General features: G+C 45.5%; 1 protein-coding gene across 2 annotated transcripts in view; it reads left to right on the top strand.

The window, feature by feature from the left end:
- SLC2A4 (solute carrier family 2 member 4) overlaps positions 1-21,807 on the top strand; it is a 37,209-nt gene extending 15,402 nt beyond the window's left edge. For both annotated transcript variants that reach the window (XM_082252642.1, XM_082252641.1), the window contains 8 exons: positions 931-1,055; positions 3,979-4,094; positions 4,183-4,345; positions 4,519-4,706; positions 4,794-4,898; positions 7,253-7,354; positions 9,004-9,207; positions 21,151-21,807. In XM_082252642.1, coding sequence (XP_082108768.1) covers positions 931-1,055; positions 3,979-4,094; positions 4,183-4,345; positions 4,519-4,706; positions 4,794-4,898; positions 7,253-7,354; positions 9,004-9,207; positions 21,151-21,357 — 1,210 coding nt within the window. In that variant the 3' untranslated portion in view covers positions 21,358-21,807. The remainder of the gene's footprint in view (positions 1-930; positions 1,056-3,978; positions 4,095-4,182; positions 4,346-4,518; positions 4,707-4,793; positions 4,899-7,252; positions 7,355-9,003; positions 9,208-21,150) is intronic.
- Positions 21,808-22,105: the final 298 nt, after the last annotated feature.

Here is a 22,105-nt window from a genome sequence, read left to right as displayed (position 1 = left end):
GTACACAGAGTTCAGAGAATATGGAGGGTACGAGAGAAGAGGTAGCCAGGATGATGAACAGGGAGGTCAGGGAGTATGGAGAGTACAAGGGAAGGGAGAGCCAGGACGATGTAGACAAAGTTCAGGGAATATGAAGGGTACGAGGGAAGTGGGAGCCCGGACGATGTACGCAGAGTTCAGGGAATACGGAGGGTACGAGGGAAGTGGGAGCCAGGACGATGTACGCAGAGTTCAGGGAATATGGAGAGTACGAGGGAAGTGGGAGCCCGGACGATGTACGCAGAGTTCAGGGAATACGGAGGCTACGAGGGAAGTGGGAGCCCGGACGATGTACGCAGAGTTCAGGGAATACGGAGGGTACGAGGGAAGTGGGAGCCCGGACGATGTACGCAGAGTTCAGGGAATACGGAGGGTACGAGGGAAGTGGGAGCCCGGACGATGTACGCAGAGTTCAGGGAATACGGAGGGTACGAGGGAAGTGGGAGCCCGGACGATGTACGCAGAGTTCAGGGAATACGGAGGGTACGAGGGAAGTGGGAGCCCGGACGATGTACGCAGAGTTCAGGGAATACGGAGGGTACGAGGGAAGTGGGAGCCCGGACGATGTACGCAGAGTTCAGGGAATACGGAGGGTACGACGGAAGTGGGAGCCAGGACGATGTACGCAGAGTTCAGGGAATATGAAGGGTACGAGGGAAGTGGGAGCCCGGACTATGTACGCAGAGTTCAGGGAATACGGAGGCTACGAGGGAAGTGGGAGCCCGGACGATGTACGCAGAGTTCAGGGAATACGGAGGGTACGAGGGACATAATTACAGATACTTACTATATACTAGAAGCATTAAATCAAATTTATAAGGAAAGAGAAAATGGAGTCTCAGTTTTCTGCTCTGATCGTGTTTGTTCTTCTTTCCTTCCATCCCTGAACAGGAAGAAAGCCATGATTGTGAATAACATCTTTGCCTTCATTGGTGGAACTTTGATGGGACTAAGTCAGATCAGCCAGTCCTATGAGATGATGATCCTAGGAAGGTTCATTATTGGATTATATTCAGGTAGGAAGGGTGAAAACAAACCAGAGCTGGAATTTTTAGCACTACTGTGTAAAGTGGCAAAACTGGGATCAGTCATCATATTGGGGGACTTCAATTATCCCGACATTGACTGGGAAGAGGGGACTACACACTCACAGAAGGCCCGTCTATTCACGGAAACCTTACAGGATAATTACATGTCACAGTTGGTGGATTCTCCTACTAGAGAAAACGCAGTCCTGGATCTATTGATCACTAATGACCCAGACCTAATCTCGGAGGTAGGAGTCCAGGACAACCTGGGCTCTAGCGATCACAGAATGATCACATTTAATATAAATAACAATATAACAAGGCAAGTGGGGAACATAAGAACCCTAAACTTCAGAAGGGCAAACTTTCCAAAATTGTACTCATTGATGGAAAGGGTAAACTGGGACCAAACCCTGGGATCACTGACCACTGAGGATAAATGGGAATGCTTTAGGAACATATTAAGCAAATGCATCTTGCAGTGCATTCCTATGGGAAATAAATTTAGAAGAGACAAAGCCAAACCTGGCTGGCTAAACCGTAGCATTAAAAAACTTATTAGGGTAAAAAAATTGGCCTTCAAGAAGTATAAATCAGAGGGCACAGTATCAGCTTTCGAGCAACACAAGGAGGCAAATAAGAAAAGTAAACAAGAAATCAAGATGGCTAAAATCAACTTTGAGAGACAAATAGCGGAGGATAGTAAAAAAAAAAACCCAAAGAAATTCTTTAAATATATCAACAGCAAAAAAGCTAGGGCTGAGCACATTGCACACATAATTAACGATGATGGGAGGATGGTTACAGAGGACAGTGAAAAAGCAACGTGCTGAACGCTTTTTTTTCGTCAGTCTTTACACATGAAAAGGAGGGGTACACTGACCATGACTGTATGGGGTACACTGACCATGACTGTATGGGGTACACTGACCATTACGGTATGGTTAGTAGTAATACACAGGACTTGCCACTATGGCTAACAGAGGGGGAAATCAGGGAAAGGCTGGATAAAATTAACACAAACAAATCACCAGGCTCGGATGGCGTACACCCGAGAGTACTCAAAGAACTCAGTAAGGTTATATCTAGACCACTGTTCCTGATCTTTGCTGACAGTATTAGGACAGGAGATGTACCAGGGGATTGGAGGAAGGCTAACGTGATTCCGATATTCAAAAAGGGTCAGAGGCATATCCCGGGAAATTATAGGCCTGTCAGTCTGACATCGATAGTATGTAAACTTCTGGAGGGGATGGATGATAAGGGACTATATCGTAGTGTTTGCTAAAGACAACAACATCATCAGCAGTAATCAGCACGGGTTTACAAATGGGCATTCTTGTCAAACCAATCTCCTAACATTCTACGAGGAGGTGAGCTGTGAGCTAGATAGGGGCAGACCAGTGGATGTGGTGTACCTGGATTTCGCTAAGGCATTTGATACAGTTCCCCACAAGCGCTTAATTTATAAAATAAGGTCTGCAGGCATCGACAGCAGGGTTTGCTCTTGGATACGGAACTGGCTAAAAGGGCGTGTCCAAAGGGTAGTAATAAATAGCGCATACTCAGACTGGTCTGAGGTAGTAAGCGGGGTGCCCCAGGGCTCAGTCCTGGGACCAACCTTGTTCAGTTTATTCATAAACAGCATTGAGGATGGGATCAGTAGCTCTATATCAGTTTTTGAAAATGACACTAAATTTGCCAGGGCAATAACTGCACAGCATGAAGCAGATATCCTACAGAATGACCTGGACAAAATAACGGAGTGGCCAACGACATGGCAAATGAGGTTTAATGTGGAGAAGTGTAAGGTTTTGCACTTGGGGACTAAAAACATAAAAGCGCAATACACGTTAGGGGGGGAACACTTGGGGGAATCAAAAATGGAGAAATATCTGGGAGTCTTGGTGGATGATAGATTAGGAAATAGCATGCAATGTCAAGCGGCAGCTGCCAAAGCCAGCAGATTATTAGCATGCATAAAGAAAGGGATGTATTCCAGAGATAAGACTATAATCCTTCCACTTTATAAAACTCTGGTCCGACCGCATCTGGAGTATTCTGTCCAGTTCTGGTCGCCAGTCCTCAGGAGGGATGTGTTGGAGTTGGAGAGAGTCCAGAGAAGGGCAACTAAACTGATTAGGGGATTGGAGGACCTTAATTACGAAGAGCGTCTGCAATCGCTCGATTTATTCTCCCTGGAGAAGAGACGCCTGAGGGACATGATAGCAATTTATAAATATCAATGGGGATCCCAGCTTAGAAAAAAAGCTGTTCAGTCGAAGGGATTGCATGAGGACTCGAGGGCATACAATGCGATTAGAGGAGAAGCGTTTTAACCTCAGGCAACGTGGGGGGTTCTTTACTGTTAGGGCTACAAGATTGTGGAATTCTCTACCACAAGAGGTGGTTTCTGCGGGAAGTATGGTGGCTTTCAAAAGACTCTTAGACTTACATCTCAAGGATCAGAACATTCAGGGGTATGTGAGATGATTACAGCCACACACACCTACACAGGTTGAACTGGATGGACTATTGTCTTTATTCAACCTCAACTACTATGTAACTATGTAATCCGAAGATATCAGACATTACAATGAAAATGCAGGCCACCGGTGGGACTCTATTGTCCAAGATAGGTCCTTGTAGACCCTGGTCACATAAATCACCTCATTGACAACTTTCACTTGCTTGGACCCAAGTGGTCACATGACGTTGCCAGCTTTCGGGATATTGGTTGTGTGTGGCAATATGGTATAAATAGCTTGAGGGACGCCTCGCATACTATGAGCATGTTCTAATAGGCCTTGGTTATGTAAAGTAATACACATCTGTTGGTCATTCTCTTTTCTGAATTTGTTCCATCACCTCCTCATGATATCTCAGTAAACCTTTCTCTGTGTCATGCCAGGTCTGGCCTCTGGGTTGGTTCCAATGTATGTAGGAGAGATTTCCCCGACACATCTGCGAGGGGCGCTGGGCACCCTCCACCAGCTATCGTTGGTCATCGGTATTCTTGTGGCTCAGGTAATCTGATGGATGGCAATACCAGCTCTTACTATCTACCCTTATCGTCTCCCCACCTCTTTCCCTCACCTTTTGTCTCTTCTCTCAGGTTCTGGGTCTGGATTTGTTCCTGGGCACAAGCTCTCGGTGGCCGGTCCTCTTCTGGGTGACTCTGATCCCAGCTGCTCTCCAGTCTGTGTTGCTGCCATTTTGTCCCGAAAGCCCCCGCTTTCTGTACATTGTGTGCGAGCAGGAGGGACATTCCAAGACCAGTAAGTGGCACCCACATGTATAACCAGGCTATGTATAAGGGCAGGGGGGACACTGACCACAGTAAGAGTGGAGTACATTGGGGTGTGGGAGATCACAGAATGGTGTAAACCAATGACAATAAGTATTTTGGTCTCCTGACACGTCTCATTATGACTTGGCCCTCTGTTCCCAGGTCTGCGGCGTCTCACGGGTCTCATGGATGTATCAGATGCCATCTCTGAGATGAAGGAAGAGAAGAGACGGATGGACATGGAACAGAAAGTTACCATCCCGCAGATCTTCAAGTGCAGACAATACCGGCAGCCCATCATTGTGGCCATAATCCTCCAACTCTCCCAACAACTTTCCGGAATCAATGCGGTGAGTCCACTCGCCCTCACGTAGGAGGTCCCTCAGCAAAGTAAGGAAGCCATTGAGATGTGACCGGTTTTCATTGTCTTTCCTCAGATCTTCTATTATTCCACCGATATCTTTTCTAAAGCCGGAGTGGGTCAGCCAATCTACGCCACGATTGGGGCAGGAATCGTCAACACGGCATTCACGGTGGTGTCGGTACGGGAAAAGATTTATCTCCATTCTCTGCTAATGTCCATGACACCGTCCACGTTCTCTACACAGTCCACGTTCTCTACACCGTCCACGTTCTCTACACCGTCCACGTTCTCTACATCGTTCACGTTCTCTACACCATCAACGGTCTCTACACAGTCCACGTTCTCTACACAGTCCACGATCTCTACACAGTCCACGTTCTCTACACCGTCCACGTTCTCTACACCGTCCACGTTCTCTACACCGTCCACGTTCTCTACACCGTCCACGTTCTCTACACCGTCCACGTTCTCTACACCGTCCACGATCTCTACAACGTCCACGTTCTCTACACCGTCCACGTTCTCTACACAGTCCACGTTCTCTACACCGTCCACGTTCTCTACACCGTCCACGATCTCTACAACGTCCACGTTCTCTACACCGTCCACGTTCTCTACACCGTCCACGGTCTCTACACCGTCCACGGTCTCTACACCGTCCACGGTCTCTACACCGTCCACGTTCTCTACACAGTCCACGTTCTCTACACCGTCCACGATCTCTACAACGTCCACGTTCTCTACACCGTCCACGTTCTCTACACCGTCCACGTTCTCTACACCGTCCACGTTCTCTACACAGTCCACGTTCTCTACACCGTCCACGATCTCTACAACGTCCACGTTCTCTACACCGTCCACGTTCTCTAAACCGTCCACGGTCTCTACACCGTCCACGGTCTCTACACCGTCCACGGTCTCTACACTGTCCACGTTCTCTACACCATCCACGTTCTCTACACCGTCCACGTTCTCTACACCGTCCACGTTCTCTACACAGTCCACGTTCTCTACACCGTCTACGTTCTCTACACCGTCCACGTTCTCTACATAGTCCACGGTCTCTACACCGTCCACGTTCTCTACACCATCCCAACCTAAAAAGCCTTCTCTGTGCAGCCCCCCCCCCCATCCTCTATACTTACCTGAGCCATGAGCCTGAGAAATAATGGGGGCCCCATACAGCTTATCTGTCAGGGCTCTTCAGGCCCCCCACAACCACATGCAAAGCACACAGTGATGAATGGACACAAGAGTGATCAGTAACGATTGCTCCCTGTGTTCATTTGGGAAAGATAGGGCTGATAAAAATGACATATTTACCATCACCCCCCCATCCTAAAACAATCTCTCTGTGTGCCTATATCAGCCAGGGGGGGGGAGGGGCACACAGAGGGTCCCAGACAGCAGATGGAGGGTGAAAGAGGAGGAGAAGGGGGATCCAGAAGAGTCAACAATAAGGCAGCACAGCCGGCCTTCCTGCTTGGCACATGCTCTGGCCCCCCTTTTGGACTGTTGGGGCCTGGGCCCGGTACAGGAGGACCGGCTGTACTGCCTTATCAGCTGCCCTGGGTTTATATAGGAGAATCTTGTGGGACAAGCAGGAACCTCCTCAAAGAACATTGGCCATGTTGCACCTTACACACATACAGCTGAATCATCCACAAGGCAACCTATGAAGGAGCTCAACGTGTGCAGGATGTCCACCTTCGTACTCCTGCAGTAAACCAGGGCGAAGCGCCATTGGTCACTAGGCAGCTATTGTCTGGTGGGAGGGGCTATACCAGTCCAGATAATAAAGATTGGGGGGCTTCTCAGTGTATACATCAATTCTTATGAATGTCGACCATAGCTGCTACCAGGGGGGGACTGGGCCAGGGGGCGGGATTGCCCCCCGGGCCGCTCTGATGTCATGTAAAAAGACTGCACTGCTTCTGCCACAGACATGTCTAAACGATTCCTGGTGAAGAGAAGTAAAAAGTCCCTGCTGCTGACCTACTGAGTGCAGGATGAAGACAAGGTCAGAGTGCAGGCCCTACCCCCCCCCACCCGACAAAATGGTGTAAATTGTGTCTGAGCAGAAGCCAGTTCCATGCCCCCCGGCAAGACCTAATCGAGCTGACCCAGCTCCCCTCAACCGACCCCCAGCTGGCCAGTTTGTGAACCTGGATTCGGCTAGTGGGTAGAGAGTACCTGGAGCCAAGCTTCAGCCTGGAATGTGGGTCAGAAAGAGGCCGGGAAGAGGGAGAGTGGGAGGGGGGCCGAGTCACTGCACCATGGGCTTCTACTTGCCCCCTGGGCCGAAAGTTGCCAGTCAGCCCCTGGGCTACTACCATGCCTAGGGCCCAATTCTGCCTCACTTCATCTCTGCACACACACACAGGATATCCTTTTGTCCCTCCCCCAAGGAGTAATCTTCACACCTCTTAGTGTCTAAGAGGTCTCTTTTGTGTACAACTTGGATTTCTTCATCCATTTGTAGAATCTCTACCACATTCTGATTCTCTTCTATAATTGTTGTTTTCTTTGCAGCTTTTCCTTGTGGAGAGGGCAGGAAGACGGACCCTGCACCTGGTGGGCCTAGCGGGAATGATCCTCTGTGCCTTATTAATGACTATGGCCATGGTCCTACAGGTGAGAAGGTGTAGAAGTACACCAGGTCTCTTGGGGGGCGGGAGTTATATGGTAAAGCCAGACGTTGTTCCTGCCCCCGAGCAGACGCTCATATTGCTCATTTATAAGAGAACCCTCTTACATTTCCTAGAAGCGATAGATTTGTAAGATTGATAAGAATTGGGGGGCTACACTAACCCAGCTTGTAAGGCCAAACTAAACAACACACCTCAGGAAATACCGCCATGGCTAACAGAAGATAGACTTAGAACTAAACTAGAGTAACTTAACATAAATAAATCACCGGGACCAGATGGCTTGCACCCGAGGGTTCTTAAAGAGCTCAGCCAGGTGATTGCCAGACCATTATTCTTGATCTTTAAGGATAGTTTACAGACGGGTATGGTGCCAGCTGATTGGAAAAAAGCCAATGTGGTACCAATATTTAAAAAGGGGTCGAGATATATCCCGGGTAACTATAGGCCAGTCAGCCTAACATCAGTAGTCTGCAAGATTTTGGAGGGGATGTTAAGGGGCCACATACAAGACTCTGGTCTGGCCACATCTGGAGTATGCTGTCCAGTTCTGGGCACCGGTCCTCAGGAAGGATGTGCTGGAACTGGAGAGAGTCCAGAGAAGGGCAACAAAAATAATTAGGGGAATGGAGGACATCAGCTATGAGGAAAGACTACAAGCACTGAACTTATTCTCTCTGGAGAAGAGACGATTGAGGGGGGATATGATATCAATGTACAAATACTGTACTGGTGACCCTAGCATAGGGAGGAAACTATTCAGAGAAAGGGAATACAATAAGACACGTGGCCACTCACTAAAACTAGAGGAAAGGCAGTTTAACCTTAAAATACGTAGGGGGTTCTTCACTCTGAGAGCAGTAAGGATGTGGAATCCTCTTTTGCAAACAGTGGTATCAGCAGGGAGCATTGATAATTTCAAAAAACTATTAGATGGGCACCTTAAAGACCACAACATACAGGGGTATACAATGTACAAAATACAGGGGTATACAATGTACAACATACAGGAGGTATACAATGTACAACATACAGGAGGTATACAATGTACAACATACAGGGGTAATACAATGTACAACATACAGGGGGTATACAATGTACAACATACAGGGAGTATACAATGTACAACATACAGGGGGTATACAATGTACAACATACAGGGGTATACAATGTACAACATACAGGAGGTATACAATGTACAACATACAGGAGGTATACAATGTACAACATACAGGGGTAATACAATGTACAACATACAGGGGGTATACAATGTACAACATACAGGGGTAATACAATGTACAACATACAGGGGGTATACAATGTACAACATACAGGGGGTATACAATGTACAACATACAGGGGGTATACAATGTACAACATACAGGGGTATACAATGTACAACATACAGGGGTATACAATGTACAACATACAGGGGTATACAATGTACGGTTAACAGCAAACACACACACACATCATAGATTGAACTGGATGGACTGATGTCTTTTTTCAACCTCACTAAGTATGTAACTATGTTTCCAGTATTAGAAAATTGGTTGGGTTGCCGTTTGACATGGAAGTTTCTTCACCAGAAATTTTAGCTCATTATTTCCCCCCCGATTTCTCCTGTCTCTCCAGGAAACCATCCCTGCCATCAGCTCTCTCAGCATGGCCGCTGTTTTTGGATTTGTGGCGTTCTTCGAGGTGGGGCCTGGTCCTATTCCGTGGTTTATTGTAGCAGAACTATTTAGTCAAGGTCCTCGGCCGGCAGCCATGGCCATCGCTGGCTGTACCAACTGGACGTCAAACTTCATCATCGGGATGGGATTCCCGTACGTTGCGGTAAGAAAACAGAAACATTTTACCCGTCAGACTAATTTATTGGATCAAACAATTTTATAATGTCTCGGTAAGATACAGTAAAAAGCTCTCCTTCATTGACCTGTAGAGAGTGCTGGTCACTACCTATACAACCTTTATATATTGGGAAAATAATGATTTGAACCCTTGCAGATTGTGTTAAGTTTTCCCACTTACAAAGAAATGAAGGGTCTGAAATTTTTATCATAGGTTTATTTTATATGATAGAGACAGAAAATCAACCAAAAATCCAGAAAAAACACACGGTACAAATGTTATAAATGGAGTTGCAGTTCAGGGAGTAAAATAAGTATTTGATCCCCAACCAACCAACAATAATTCTGCCTCCTACAGACTGGCTACAGTAGGGGCTCATGTGGTACACAGATTAGTCCTGTCAGTGTAAGAAGGTGCTCCTAACGACAACTCGTTATGTGTATGAAAGACACCTGTTGTCAGGGAACTAACAACAGTTTGGCCAATCAGCGCATTCGCGGACAATTCCGGGCAAACACAGTCAGGAATGTGCGGGCGCCAATGCGCAGGCGCGTGCACTGTGCGTAATGGCGCTTGGCGCAAAACGGCCTATTTAAAGCCAGCAGCTACAGTTACTAGCTGCTGGATGATCGTCAGCCTCCCGTGTTCCCCTGTGCCTTGTTTTGCTTACTGATCTTTGACTTCCTGTTGCCGACCCGGATTGCTTGACCTTGTTTCCTCTTGAACCCCTGGCTCCTGACCTTTTGGCGTGGTCCTGGACTCTCTCCTGCCTTCTCCAGTGTCTGACATGGCTTGGCTCCTGACTTCCCTTTACCAGTGTCCTGTGGATTACCCAGCTTACTTCTGTTCCTGCAGCACGCCTGCCTGGCCTGCCAAGTGATCCAGATCTGCCTTGGACTTTACCACCCATTGGTTCCTGCCTCCATCTGGCCTTCCCAGCCGGCAACCTGTGCTACTTCGGACACAGCACTCCCTGTCCCACTTCCAGGGGTGCTCTGCACCTAGCCGCAAGGGGAGCCCTCTCTACACTCCGGCTTCGGATCAGGTACGTGACACCGAATCTCTTTCCTCCAATCACACCTCACCATCATGGGCAAGACCAAAGAGCTGTCAGAGGAGGTCAGGGAGAAGATTGTAGACCTGCACAAGGCTGGAATGGGCTACAAGACCATCAGCAAGAAGCTTGGTGAGAAGGAGACAACTATTGGAGCAAGTATTGGCAAATGGAAGAAATACAAAATAACCATCAATCACCCTCGGTCTGGAGCTCCATGGAAGATTTCGCCTCATGGGTTAAGGATGATCATAAGAAAAGTGAGGGATCAGCCCAGAACTATATGGGAGGAGCTTGTGAATGATCTCAAGGCAGTTGGGACCACAGTCAGCAAACAAACCATTGGTAACACAATACGCCACCATGGATTGAAATCCTGCAGCGCCTGCAAGGTCCCCCTCCTCAAGAAGGCACATGTAAAGGTCCATCTGAAGGTTGCTAATTGTAACGCTCCTGCGTTTCTTATATGGTGTGGATTTTCAGCTGCAGAAATAGTTCCACGTCAGTAGTCATGTAAGAGATATGCTGAGATACCATTCCCAACCTCAATGACTCATCATGTGTGGAAGGTCTTATTTCAGCCAGTAAATACACACAATTAGCAAGCTGGTTCCTAGAGTGACTTTATATATGTGGTAACACAATGATGAAGGTTGAGGGATAGGTTGAGTGGAGGTGGTAGGTGATAGACACTTGAAGGTGAGACAGTAGCAGATGGATGCAGGAAGGTTTAGCAATGTTGTATGATAGCAGATGACAGAATAGCAGGTGGACATACAAAAGAGATCAACCCAGTGCAGAAAAGTAGCAGTAGTCTCAAGAGCTAGCAATCTAGTTATGCAGATGTGATAAACAGTCTTTACTATGCAGAGCTAGATAGTGTAAGCTTAGTATAAGTTTATAGAGAATTCCCCTGTGGGGTACTTAGCACTATTAGCGATACAGCCGAAGGGTGGTTCAGGAGAGGCGGATGATCCAGTAGCGGGATACAGGGATCAGCGCGGCGAGGTTCCGTCAGCGAGGTAAGCTTGCAAGCATGGAAGCTTCAAGCAAGGTTAGCATCCAGGTAAGGGTGTTTGAACGAACACATGTGAGTGAGAACCGGCGCTTTAAATAGCCATCTAGTCCGGCGCTGGGTGATGACAGCTCCAGTCTTAAAGGTGTATGCGCACCTTTCCAAAAGTAAATGGTGGGGCGCATACACTTGTGGAAAGTGTAATTTAGGGTACCAAAGGTACCGGAACATTACAATACCCCCCCCCTTAAGGCCTGCTCCTGAAGGCCTCTGGAGCTGGTTTGTCTGGGTATCTCGCATGAAAATTGCGGATTAATCTAGGGGCATGTATGTCAGAGGTGTTTAGCCAGGTGTCGTCTTGGGGCCCATAGTTCTTCCATCTAACCAAGTACTGAAGTCTTCTTCTGTAGATACGAGAATCCAGAATCTCTTTTATCTCATATTCTTCTCCACCTTCAACTTGTACAGGAGGGGGAGGTGGAATATTAGGCCTTATTCCTTGGTCCGGAACATGGGGTTTCAGTAGCGACACATGGAAAATGGGATGGATTTTTAGGTCCATTGGCAATGTAAGCTGCACTGCAGCTTTTCCAATAAGTTTCTTGATTAGAAAGGTCCCAAGAACAGAGGTCCAAGCTTTTTGCTAGGGATCTTCAGTCTCAAGTTTTTTGTTGAGAGCCAAACGAGGTCCCCGATAGTATACTGTGGAGAAGGTCTTCTGCGAAGATCATAGTACTTCTTTTGTTGACTGTGAGCGTGTGCAATGGTAGTATTTAGTAAACCCAGAGAATCCTTTATTTGAGTAAGATAGTCTGAGGCTACTGGGTTATTTGAAGGAAGGATGCGTGGAGGGAGAACAAGTAGAACGGACTCTGCTTGGTTGTACTGTGGGTTGCGTTGTTGTAGGCAAATTCTGCCAGGGGGAGAAGATCCAACCAATCATCCTGTTGGTAAGAAGTGTAACAACGTAAATACTGCTCGATGCATTGGTTGACTCTTTCAGTCTGTCCGTTGGTCTGCGGATGGTAAGGAGAAGTGAGCTTCCGCTCAATCCGTAGTATGTGACATAGTTCTTGCCAGAATTTAGAAATAAATTGGGATCCACGGTCAGACAGAAGAGTTTTTGGGATACCATGTAATCTGAAGACATGTTTCATCAGGAGTTCTGCCGTTTGTTTGGACGAAGGTAGTCTGCGAATAGCAATGAAATGTGCCATCTTTGTCAGATGGTCCACTGACACCAAGATGGTATTAAATCCTTTGGAAGGAGGCAATTCTACGATGAAGTCCAATGACAAAACCTCCCATGGAGTTTGGGGTATTGGTAGACTGCATAGTAGACCGGATGGTCTCGTAGTGTCAATTTTGGACCTGGCACAGACATTGCATGAAGAGACGAATTTTTGTATAGATGTTTTCATGTCAGGCCACCAGAATTGTCGAGAAATCAAATTGAAAGTCTTTGTCATACCCATATGTCCTGCCATAGGCACATCATGCGATAATTCCAAGATCTTGGTGCGTAGGGTAGGTGGTATGTAAAGTTTGTCGTTGTAGTAGAGGAAGCCTTCTGCATCGGTATTTAGTTGTGGTGGGGGTGAATCCAAACTTATACCATGCAGAACCTCTTCCTTTAAGGAACGGACAACTCCAATAATGCGTTTGTGAGGTATTATAGGAACGGAAGGAATTTCAAAGTAGTTTTCTTCAGTTAGTCGTGATAGTGCATCCGCCTTTTTGTTCTTATCTGCAGGTGTGTAGGTCACTAGGAAGTTAAACCTTAGAAAGAATAGTGACCATCGTACCTGTCGATGCGAGAGAGTTTTGCTAGTCTGAAGATATTGGAGGTTTTTATGGTCCGTGTATATAATTATTGGTAGTTGGGTGCCTTCGAGTAAATGTCGCCAATTCTCCAGAGCCAATTTTATAGCAAGCAGTTCCTTTTCACCCACGGGGTAATTTATCTCGGGACTGCTCAGGGATTTAGAAAAAAAAGCGACTGGATGAAGTGGTGAAGTGTGGGTAGGTCGTTGGGAGAGTATTGCTCCTACTGCCATGTTTGACGCATCTACCTCCAGAATGTATTGGAGGGATGGGTCTGGATGGCGTAATATGGGAGCGGAAGTAAACCTTGTCTTTAACAGGTGAAAAGCCTTATTTGCTTCTTCTGACCATTTAAATGGTATTTTTATGCTAGTGAGCTGTGTGAGGGGTCTCACAATAGCAGAAAAGTTTTTTATGAACTTCCTGTAGAAATTTGAAAATCCCAGGAATCGCTGTAGCGCCTTGCGTGTAGTTGGTGTAGGCCAATCCTGAATGCAGGATATCTTACTCATGTCCATCTCGATTCCTGTTTTGGATATGATGTAGCCTAGAAAGAGTACCTCATCTTTATGAAACAAGCATTTCTTCAGCTTCACATAAAGATTATGTGCAAGCAATCTCGATAATACAAGTCTTACATGTCTTATGTGTTCAGACAGGGATCGTGAATATATAAGTATATCGTCCAGATATACCACAACACAGACATCTAGTAAGTCTTTAAAAATATCGTTTATAAATCGTTGGAAAACTGCAGGGGCATTGCATAGGCCGAATGGAATCACAAGATATTCGAACAATCCGTATCTGGTTCTGAATGCAGTCTTCCACTCGTGTCCATCACAGATTCGAATGAGATTGTATGCTCCTTTCAGGTCTAATTTTGAAAAATAGGTAGCTCCACGCACCTGCTCAATGAGCTCAGGGATAAGCGGTAGAGGATAGCGATCTTTTATTGTGATAGCATTCAATTTCCTGTAGTCGATGATAGGTCTGAGACTTGAATCTTTATTGCGAACAAAAAAGAGTCCTGCTGCTGTGGAAGAAGTGGAAGGTCTAATAAAACCTTTTTCCAAGTTCTCATCCAAATAGGTTTTGAGATGGGCAAGTTCATCCTGTGAAAGAGGATAAACATGACCGAACGGCAATTTGCTATTTGGGAGTAGATCAATGCTACAATCATAGTCTCGATGAGGAGGTAATGCTTGAGCATTTTTCTCAAGAAAAACCTCAGAAAGATCCTGATAACATAGTGGTGCAATCTCATCTGTCACCACAGACAGAATCTTCCCGAAAGACGGGAGGTTACACGTTTCCTCGCAATAACAAGAAGGGAAGGTCAAGGACCGTTTCTTCCAATCTATGGTTGGTTGGTGTGTGTGCAACCAGGGAAGTCCCAACACAATGGGAAAGTGGGGTGAAGGTATTAAATCGAAGGTAGAAGTCTCCCTATGAGACTCGTTAATAGTGACTAGAAGTGCTTGTGTCTGATCGGTGATCGGACCAGAGGATAACGGAACACCGGTAATAAGACTTACTGAGACAGGTTTGAGTTTAGAAATAATAGGAATTTTATTTAAAGCAGCAAAACGTATATCCATATAATTTCCACAAGATCCTGTGTCAATCATGGCCTTAGTAGTAATCCTGTTCTGGTCCCACTGTAATGTCAAACAAACAAAAATGTAGGGGTTAGTGAATGAAGTTGTCAATCCTCCTAGGGAGACATGTGAACACTCACCCTTCTTTTTGTTGACTAGGGGGCAGACGTTTATCTTGTGATCCGGGGATGCACAGTACAAGCAGAGATTTTCATTTCGTCTTTTGGCTTTTTCCATAGTTGATAGCGGTGGGCGTATGGTTCCTACCTCCATAGGAACGGCCAGACTCCGAGAGGAAACGGATAATGGCATTCCCATCTTTTCAGCCTTTCTTTCTCGTAGTCTTCTATCTATGGTGATACTGAGTTGTATTAATGCATCCAGGGTTTTTGGCAGATCCGCTCGGGCGAGCTCGTCCTTAACGGCTTCTGATAGGCCAAGCCTAAATTGGGTTTTCAGAGATGCATCATTCCATTCTGAATCAAGGGTCCATCTCTTGAACTCTGCGACAAAGTCTTCTACAGGCCTCCTTCCTTGTTTCAAGGATCTTAACTGAAGATCAGCAGTACTCTGCCTATTGGGGTCATCATATAGGCTAGTGAGCTCTGCCAGGAACAAGGCATAGGAGTTGAGAAGCTGGTCGTTTTTCTCAAAAAGAGAATCTGCCCAGGCTCGAGGATCGCTTGATAGGTAAGAAATAATAGTACAAACCTTAATGTGATCAGTAAGGTAGGTACGAGGTTTTAGCAAAAAAAGTAACACACATGCGTTTTTAAATTCGCGAAATTTTTTGCGATCGCCTGTAAATACCAAAGGGGGATTTATCTTGGGTTCAGGGGACTGAGCAGAGGTAAGTTGTGTCAGTCTAATTACCTGCTGCGACAGAGCCTGATTGTCTTCTTTTAGTTCAGCAAGTGCGTGTATTAACGCAGGTACTTGCTGTTTTAATTGTGTCACCTGAGTGGTTATTTCTGCTGAATCCATTTTTTGGTTCGTTCAATCTGTAACGCTCCTGCGTTTCTTATATGGTGTGGATTTTCAGCTGCAGAAATAGTTCCACGTCAGTAGTCATGTAAGAGATATGCTGAGATACCATTCCCAACCTCAATGACTCATCATGTGTGGAAGGTCTTATTTCAGCCAGTAAATACACACAATTAGCAAGCTGGTTCCTAGAGTGACTTTATGTATGTGGTAACACAATGATGAAGGTTGAGGGATAGGTTGAGTGGAGGTGGTAGGTGATAGACACTTGAAGGTGAGACAGTAGCAGATGGATGCAGGAAGGTTTAGCAATGTTGTATGATAGCAGATGATAGAATAGCAGGTGGACATACAAAAGAGATCAACCCAGTGCAGAAAAGTAGCAGTAGTCTCAAGAGCTAGCAATCTAGTTATGCAGATGTGATAAACAGTCTTTACTATGCAGAGCTAGATAGTGTAAGCTTAGTATAAGTTTATAGAGAATTCCCCTGCGGGGTACTTAGCACTATTAGCAATACAGCCGAAGGGTGGTTCAGGAGAGGCGGATGATCCAGTAGCGGGATACAGGGATCAGCGCGGCGAGGTTCCGTCAGCGAGGTAAGCTTGCAAGCATGGAAGCTTCAAGCAAGGTTAGCATCCAGGTAAGGGTGTTTGAACGAACACATGTGAGTGAGAACCGGCGCTTTAAATAGCCATCTAGTCCGGCGCTGGGTGATGACAGCTCCAGTCTTAAAGGTGTATGCGCACCTTTCCAAAAGTAAATGGTGGGGCGCATACACTTGTGGAAAGTGTAATTTAGGGTACCAAAGGTACCGGAACATTACACTAATGAACATCTAAATGATTTAGAGATGGATTGGGAGAAAGTGCTCTGGTCAGATGAGACCAAAATTGAGCTCTTTGGTCGACTAGCCTCGACGTGCTTGGAGGAAGAAAAATGCTGACTATGACCCTAAGAACACCATCCCTACAGTCAAGCACGGAGGTGGAAACATTATGCTTTGGGGCTGTTTATCTGCTAAAGGTACAGGCTGACATTGCCACATTCAGGGTCCATGTATTGTAAAATCTTGGATGAGAACCTTCTCCCCCCAGCCAGAACACTGAAGATGGGTCATGGATGGGTCTTCCAGCATGACAAAGACCCAAAACATATCGCCAAGGCAAAAAAGGAATGGCTCAAGAAGAAGCACATTATGTTCATGGGGTGGCCTAGCCAGTCACCAGACCCTAATCCTATAGAAATTGTGTGGAGGGAGCTAAAACTTTGAGTTTCCAAGCGACAGCCAAGAAACATTAAGGATTTAGAGAAGATCTGTAAATAAGAGTGGAGCAAAATCCCTCCTGAGATGTGTGGAAACCTGGTCACCATCTACAAGAAACGTCTGACCTCTGTGCTTCCAACAAGGGTTTCTCCACCAACTACTAAGTCATGTTTCGCTTGGGGATCAAATACTTATTTTACTCACTGAACTGTAACTCCATTTATAACATTTGTATCATGTGTCTTTTTCTGGATTTTTGGTTGATATTCTGTCTCTATCATATAAAATACACCGATGAGAAAAATTATACACCCGCCATTTCTTTGTAAGTGGGCAAACTTACACAATCTTTATTTTATGTACAGTACGGTGAAAAAGTGATTGCCCCGGAACCTAGTAACTGGTTGCGCCCCCCTTGGCGGCAAAAATTACATCAAGCGTTTGTGATAACTTGCAATAGGTCTTTCACATCGCTGTGGAGGAATTTTGGCAAACTCTTCTTTGTGGAATTGTTGAAATTCAGCCACATTGGAGGGTTTTCCAGCATTAACGGCCTGTTTAAGGTCATGCCACAGAATCTCTCTGGAATTTAAGTCTGGACTTTGACTAGGCTAGAAAAACCTTAATTTTGTTTTGTCTTTTTTTTGAGCCATTCAGAGGTGGACTTGCTGGTGTGTTTTGGATCATTGTCCTGCTGCATAACACAAGTCAGCTCGAGGTCAGGAACTGATTGCCAGATATACTCCTTTAGGATTTTCTAGTAGAGAGCAGAGTTTATGGTTCCATCAATGATGGCAAGTCATCCAGCCCCAGACCATTCCCCTACCACCACCATGTCTGAATGTTGGGATGATGTTTTGTTATGAATTGCTGTGTTAGTTTTACGCTAGATGTAACGGGCCGCACACCTTCCAAAAAGTTTAACTTTGGTCTCATCAGTCCACAGAATATTTGCCCAAGTCTTGGAGATAATCGGGAGTTTTTTTGGCAAATGTGAGACTTTGCGTTGTTTTTGGTCAGCAGTGGCTTTGGCCTTTGAACTCTTACATAGTTACATAGTTAGTGGGGTTGAAAAAAGACATCCGTCCATCCAGTTCAACCTATGATGTGTGTTTGCTGTTAACCGTACATTGTATACCCCTGTATGTTGTACATTGTATACCCCTGTATGTTGTACATTGTATACCCCTGTATGTTGTACATTGTATATCCCTGTATGTTGTACATTGTATACCCCTGTATGTTTTACATTGTATACCCCTGTATGTTTTACATTGTATACCCCTGTATGTTTTACATTGTATACCCCCTGTATGTTGTACATTGTATACCCCTGTATGTTGTACATTCTATACCCCTGTATGTTGTACATTCTATACCCCTGTATGTTGTACATTGTATATCCCTGTATGTTGTACATTGTATACCCCTGTATGTTTTACATTGCATACCCCCTGTATGTTGTAAATTGTATACCCCTGTATGTTGTACATTCTATACCCCTGTATGTTGTACATTCTATACCCCTGTATGTTGTACATTGTATACCCCTGTATGTTGTACATTGTATACCCCCTGTATGTTGTACATTGTATACCCCCTGTATGTTGTACATTGTATACCCCTGTATGTTGTACATTGCATACCCCTGTATGTTGTACATTGCATACCCCTGTATGTTGTACATTGCATACCCCTGTATGTTGTACATTGTATACCCCTGTATGTTGTACATTGTATACCCCCTGTATGTTGTGGTCTTTAAGGTGCCCATCTAATAGTTTTTTGAAACTATCAATGCTCCCTGCTGATACGACTGCTTGTGGAAGAGAATTCCACATCCTTACCGCTCTCAAAGTGAAGAACCCCTTACGTACTTTAAGGTTAAACTGCCTTTCCTCTAGTTTTAGTGAATGACCACGTGTCTTATTGTATTCCCTTTCTCTGAATAGTTTCCTCCCTATGCTAGGGTCACCAGTACAGTATTTGTACATTGATATCATATCCCCCCTCAATCGTCTCTTCTCCAGAGAGAATAAGTTCAGTGCTTGTAGTCTTTCCTCATAGCTGATGTCCTCCATTCCCCTAATTATTTTTGTTGCCCTTCTCTGGACTCTCTCCAGTTCCAGCACATCCTTCCTGAGGACCGGTGCCCAGAACTGGACAGAATACTCCAGATGTGGCCGGACCAGAGTCTTGTAGAGTGGAAGAATAATCTCTTTATTTCTGGAGTGAATCCCCTTTTTTATACATCCCAGTATTCTGTTGGCTTTGCTTGCAGCAGCTTGGCATTGCATGCCACTGCCAAGCCTGTTGTCTACCAGTACCCCCAGGTCCTTTTCCATCCTAGACTCACCCAGAGGTTCCCCTCTGGGTGTCATGGACACCATTTTTGCCTGGTCTCTTTCTTTTGTTGAAACACTGACCTTACCTGAGGTAAGTGAGGCCAGTTCTTTAGATGTTGTTCTGGTTCTTTTATCACCTCCTGGGTCTGTCGTCGTTGTGCTCTAGGAGTAATTTTGGTCGGCCGGTCACTCTTGGGAAGGTCCACCACTGTTCCAGGTTTTCTCCATTAGTGGATAATGGCGCTCGTTGTGGTTCGTTGGAGTCCCAAAGCCTTAGAAATTTGTAACCCTTTCCAGACTGATACATGTCACTTACTTTGTATCTCATCTCTTCTTGAATCTCTTTAGATGGCGGCATGATGTGTTGCTTTTTTAGATCTTTTAGCATGCTTCACTTTGTCAGACAGCCTCCATTTAGCTGATTTCTTGATTCAATAGGCCTGGCAGTAATCAGAAATGGGTGAGGCAAGTGAAATTTACCTCCACTTCCCAAAAAATGTGATTATTCACAGTCCATTCATGATTTAGCAAAAAGGGGGTCAATTACTTTTTCACATAGGGCCAGGCAGGTTTGGATGGCTTTTTTCTACTAATAAATGAAATCATCATTTAACCACTTTACCACCGGAGGATTTTGCTGTCTTCCGTCCAGGCCACTTTTTGCGATTCGGCGCTGTGCGACTTCAACTGACAATTGCGCGGTCGTGCGACGCCGTACCCAAACGAAATTTACGTCCTTTTTTTCCCACAAACAGAGCTTTCTTTTGGTGGTATTTGATCACCTGTGCGATTTTTACTTTTTGCGCTATAAACAAAAAAAGAGCATTTATTTTGAAAAAATAATAATATTTTTAACATTTTTTTATATGAAATTCCCCCCAAAAAAGATGTAAAAACCAATTTTTTAAAAAATTTTTGGCCAATTTGTTTTCTGCTACCTATGTTTGGTAAAAAAAATCACAATAAGCGTATTTTGATTGGTTTGCGGAAAAGTTATTGCGTTTACTAACAAAGGGAAAGATTTCTGTCATTTTTGGTGTTTTTTTTTTAACGCGTAATGGCGGCGATCTGCGATTTTTTTTGTGGGACTGCGACATTGCGGCGGACAGACTGGACCCCTGACTGACATTTTTGACACTTTTGGGGTTACCAGTGACATTACTGCAGTAATCAGTGCTATATATATGCACTGTTACTGTAAAAATGACACTGGCAGGGAAGGGGTTAATTTTATTGGAGAGGGAGGGGTTAATGTATGCCTGGTGCTTACTGACGTGTAGGGGGGGAGGTGACTGTGTGAGTCATGGACAGATCGGATGTCCAGCTATGCTGAACAGTCCGATCTGTCACTCCCTGTCACTATGGAGATCCGCCCGCTGTGTTTACACAGGCGGGCGGATCTCCACACTAGATCCCCGGCGATCGGGGCAGAGCAGCGGCGATCGCCGCTGCTCCTCCCCTGGCCCGACTCCCGCTGTGAATGAAAACAGCGGGAGCGAGCCTCTGGCGGCGCGCAAGCGCCGCCCAGAAGGGGGAGTGTCTGACGACGTTAATACTACGTCGTCAGACGATAACGAACCACTTTGCCGCAGTACTATTACCGTACTCGGTCGGCAAGTGGTTAAAAACTACATTTTGTATTTCCTCGGCTATGTTTGTGTAATATTAAAATTTGTTTGATGATCTGAATCTGGGATGACAAATATGCAAAAAAATAAAATAAATAAATTAGGAAGGGGGCAAATACTTTTTTACAGCACCGTAGGTTATCACAAAATAGGGAGAGTACAGCTGAAGATGGTATCCTGGCCCATAACTCATCTTCTCTTTGTATTTCCAGGACCTCTGTGGGCCATACGTCTTCCTCCTCTTTGCCTCATTATTGTTGGGTTTCCTGATATTCACGTACTTCCGCGTCCCGGAAACCAGGGGAAGATCATTTGATGAGATTGCTCACACTTTCCGTAGAAGGAACCCCTCGTTGTTGGACCATGAGATTAAGGCAAGCACCGAGCTGGACAGTCTTGGCGGTGGAGAGGATGCATAAAGTCAGAAGATCGGCCCATCCTGAGCGAAGCATTGTCGGGAAGGTCTGAAGGCACCTGCCTGGAATGGCGCCTCCTGCAGGACAAAAACTTTACCGAACTCACCAAAAACTTCTGAACGTTTGTGTGGTGGCATACGGACAGTGCAGTGTTCTTCTGTACATATAGGGAGTGCCAGCTCTAGAGGGCAAGTAGCTGGAAGGAGGCAGCTACCACCATCATCTGCAGCCTCTTTCCATTTTCAGGACTTATATTTGCCAATGTATGTGGTGAGAGAATTCATAACTAAAGTATTATGTGTGATGACAGACGAATGATAGGGATTACGCCAAGGGTTGTCTCAGCTCTGGAAATCACTGCACATGCCGTACAGCAACAAACTCTTACCCCGTACAGGAAGCACTGGAATGTAACAATATCACCTAGCTAGATTTTAATATATTGTGTATATTTTCATATTTGCTATTACCTGAGAAATGGCAGAGTTCCCCTTTAATAAGGGCTACCGGGGAGCAGAGGCCACTATAGGTGAAATGTGTCATATAGAGGTATATATTCTGTATAAATCTGTATATAATTCTGCAGTGATAATAAATTATGAGGTATATACAATGGTCTCCACAAATGTCCCTGGCCTTGAAGAGTACGCACTTAGGTAGGAGGTCATAATTTTAAAGCTGATCAGTGTCTAATATGGAGAAGGTCCCTCTTTCCTGGCCCATCAAGGCATGGACTCCACTAGACCTCTGA

Source organism: Pelophylax lessonae (assembly GCF_965119305.1).
Source record: "Pelophylax lessonae genome assembly, chromosome: 4".
Classification (NCBI taxonomy): domain Eukaryota; kingdom Metazoa; phylum Chordata; class Amphibia; order Anura; family Ranidae; genus Pelophylax; species Pelophylax lessonae.
Note: the sequence above shows the minus strand (reverse complement) of the source record. Positions and strands in the feature narration are given on the sequence as shown.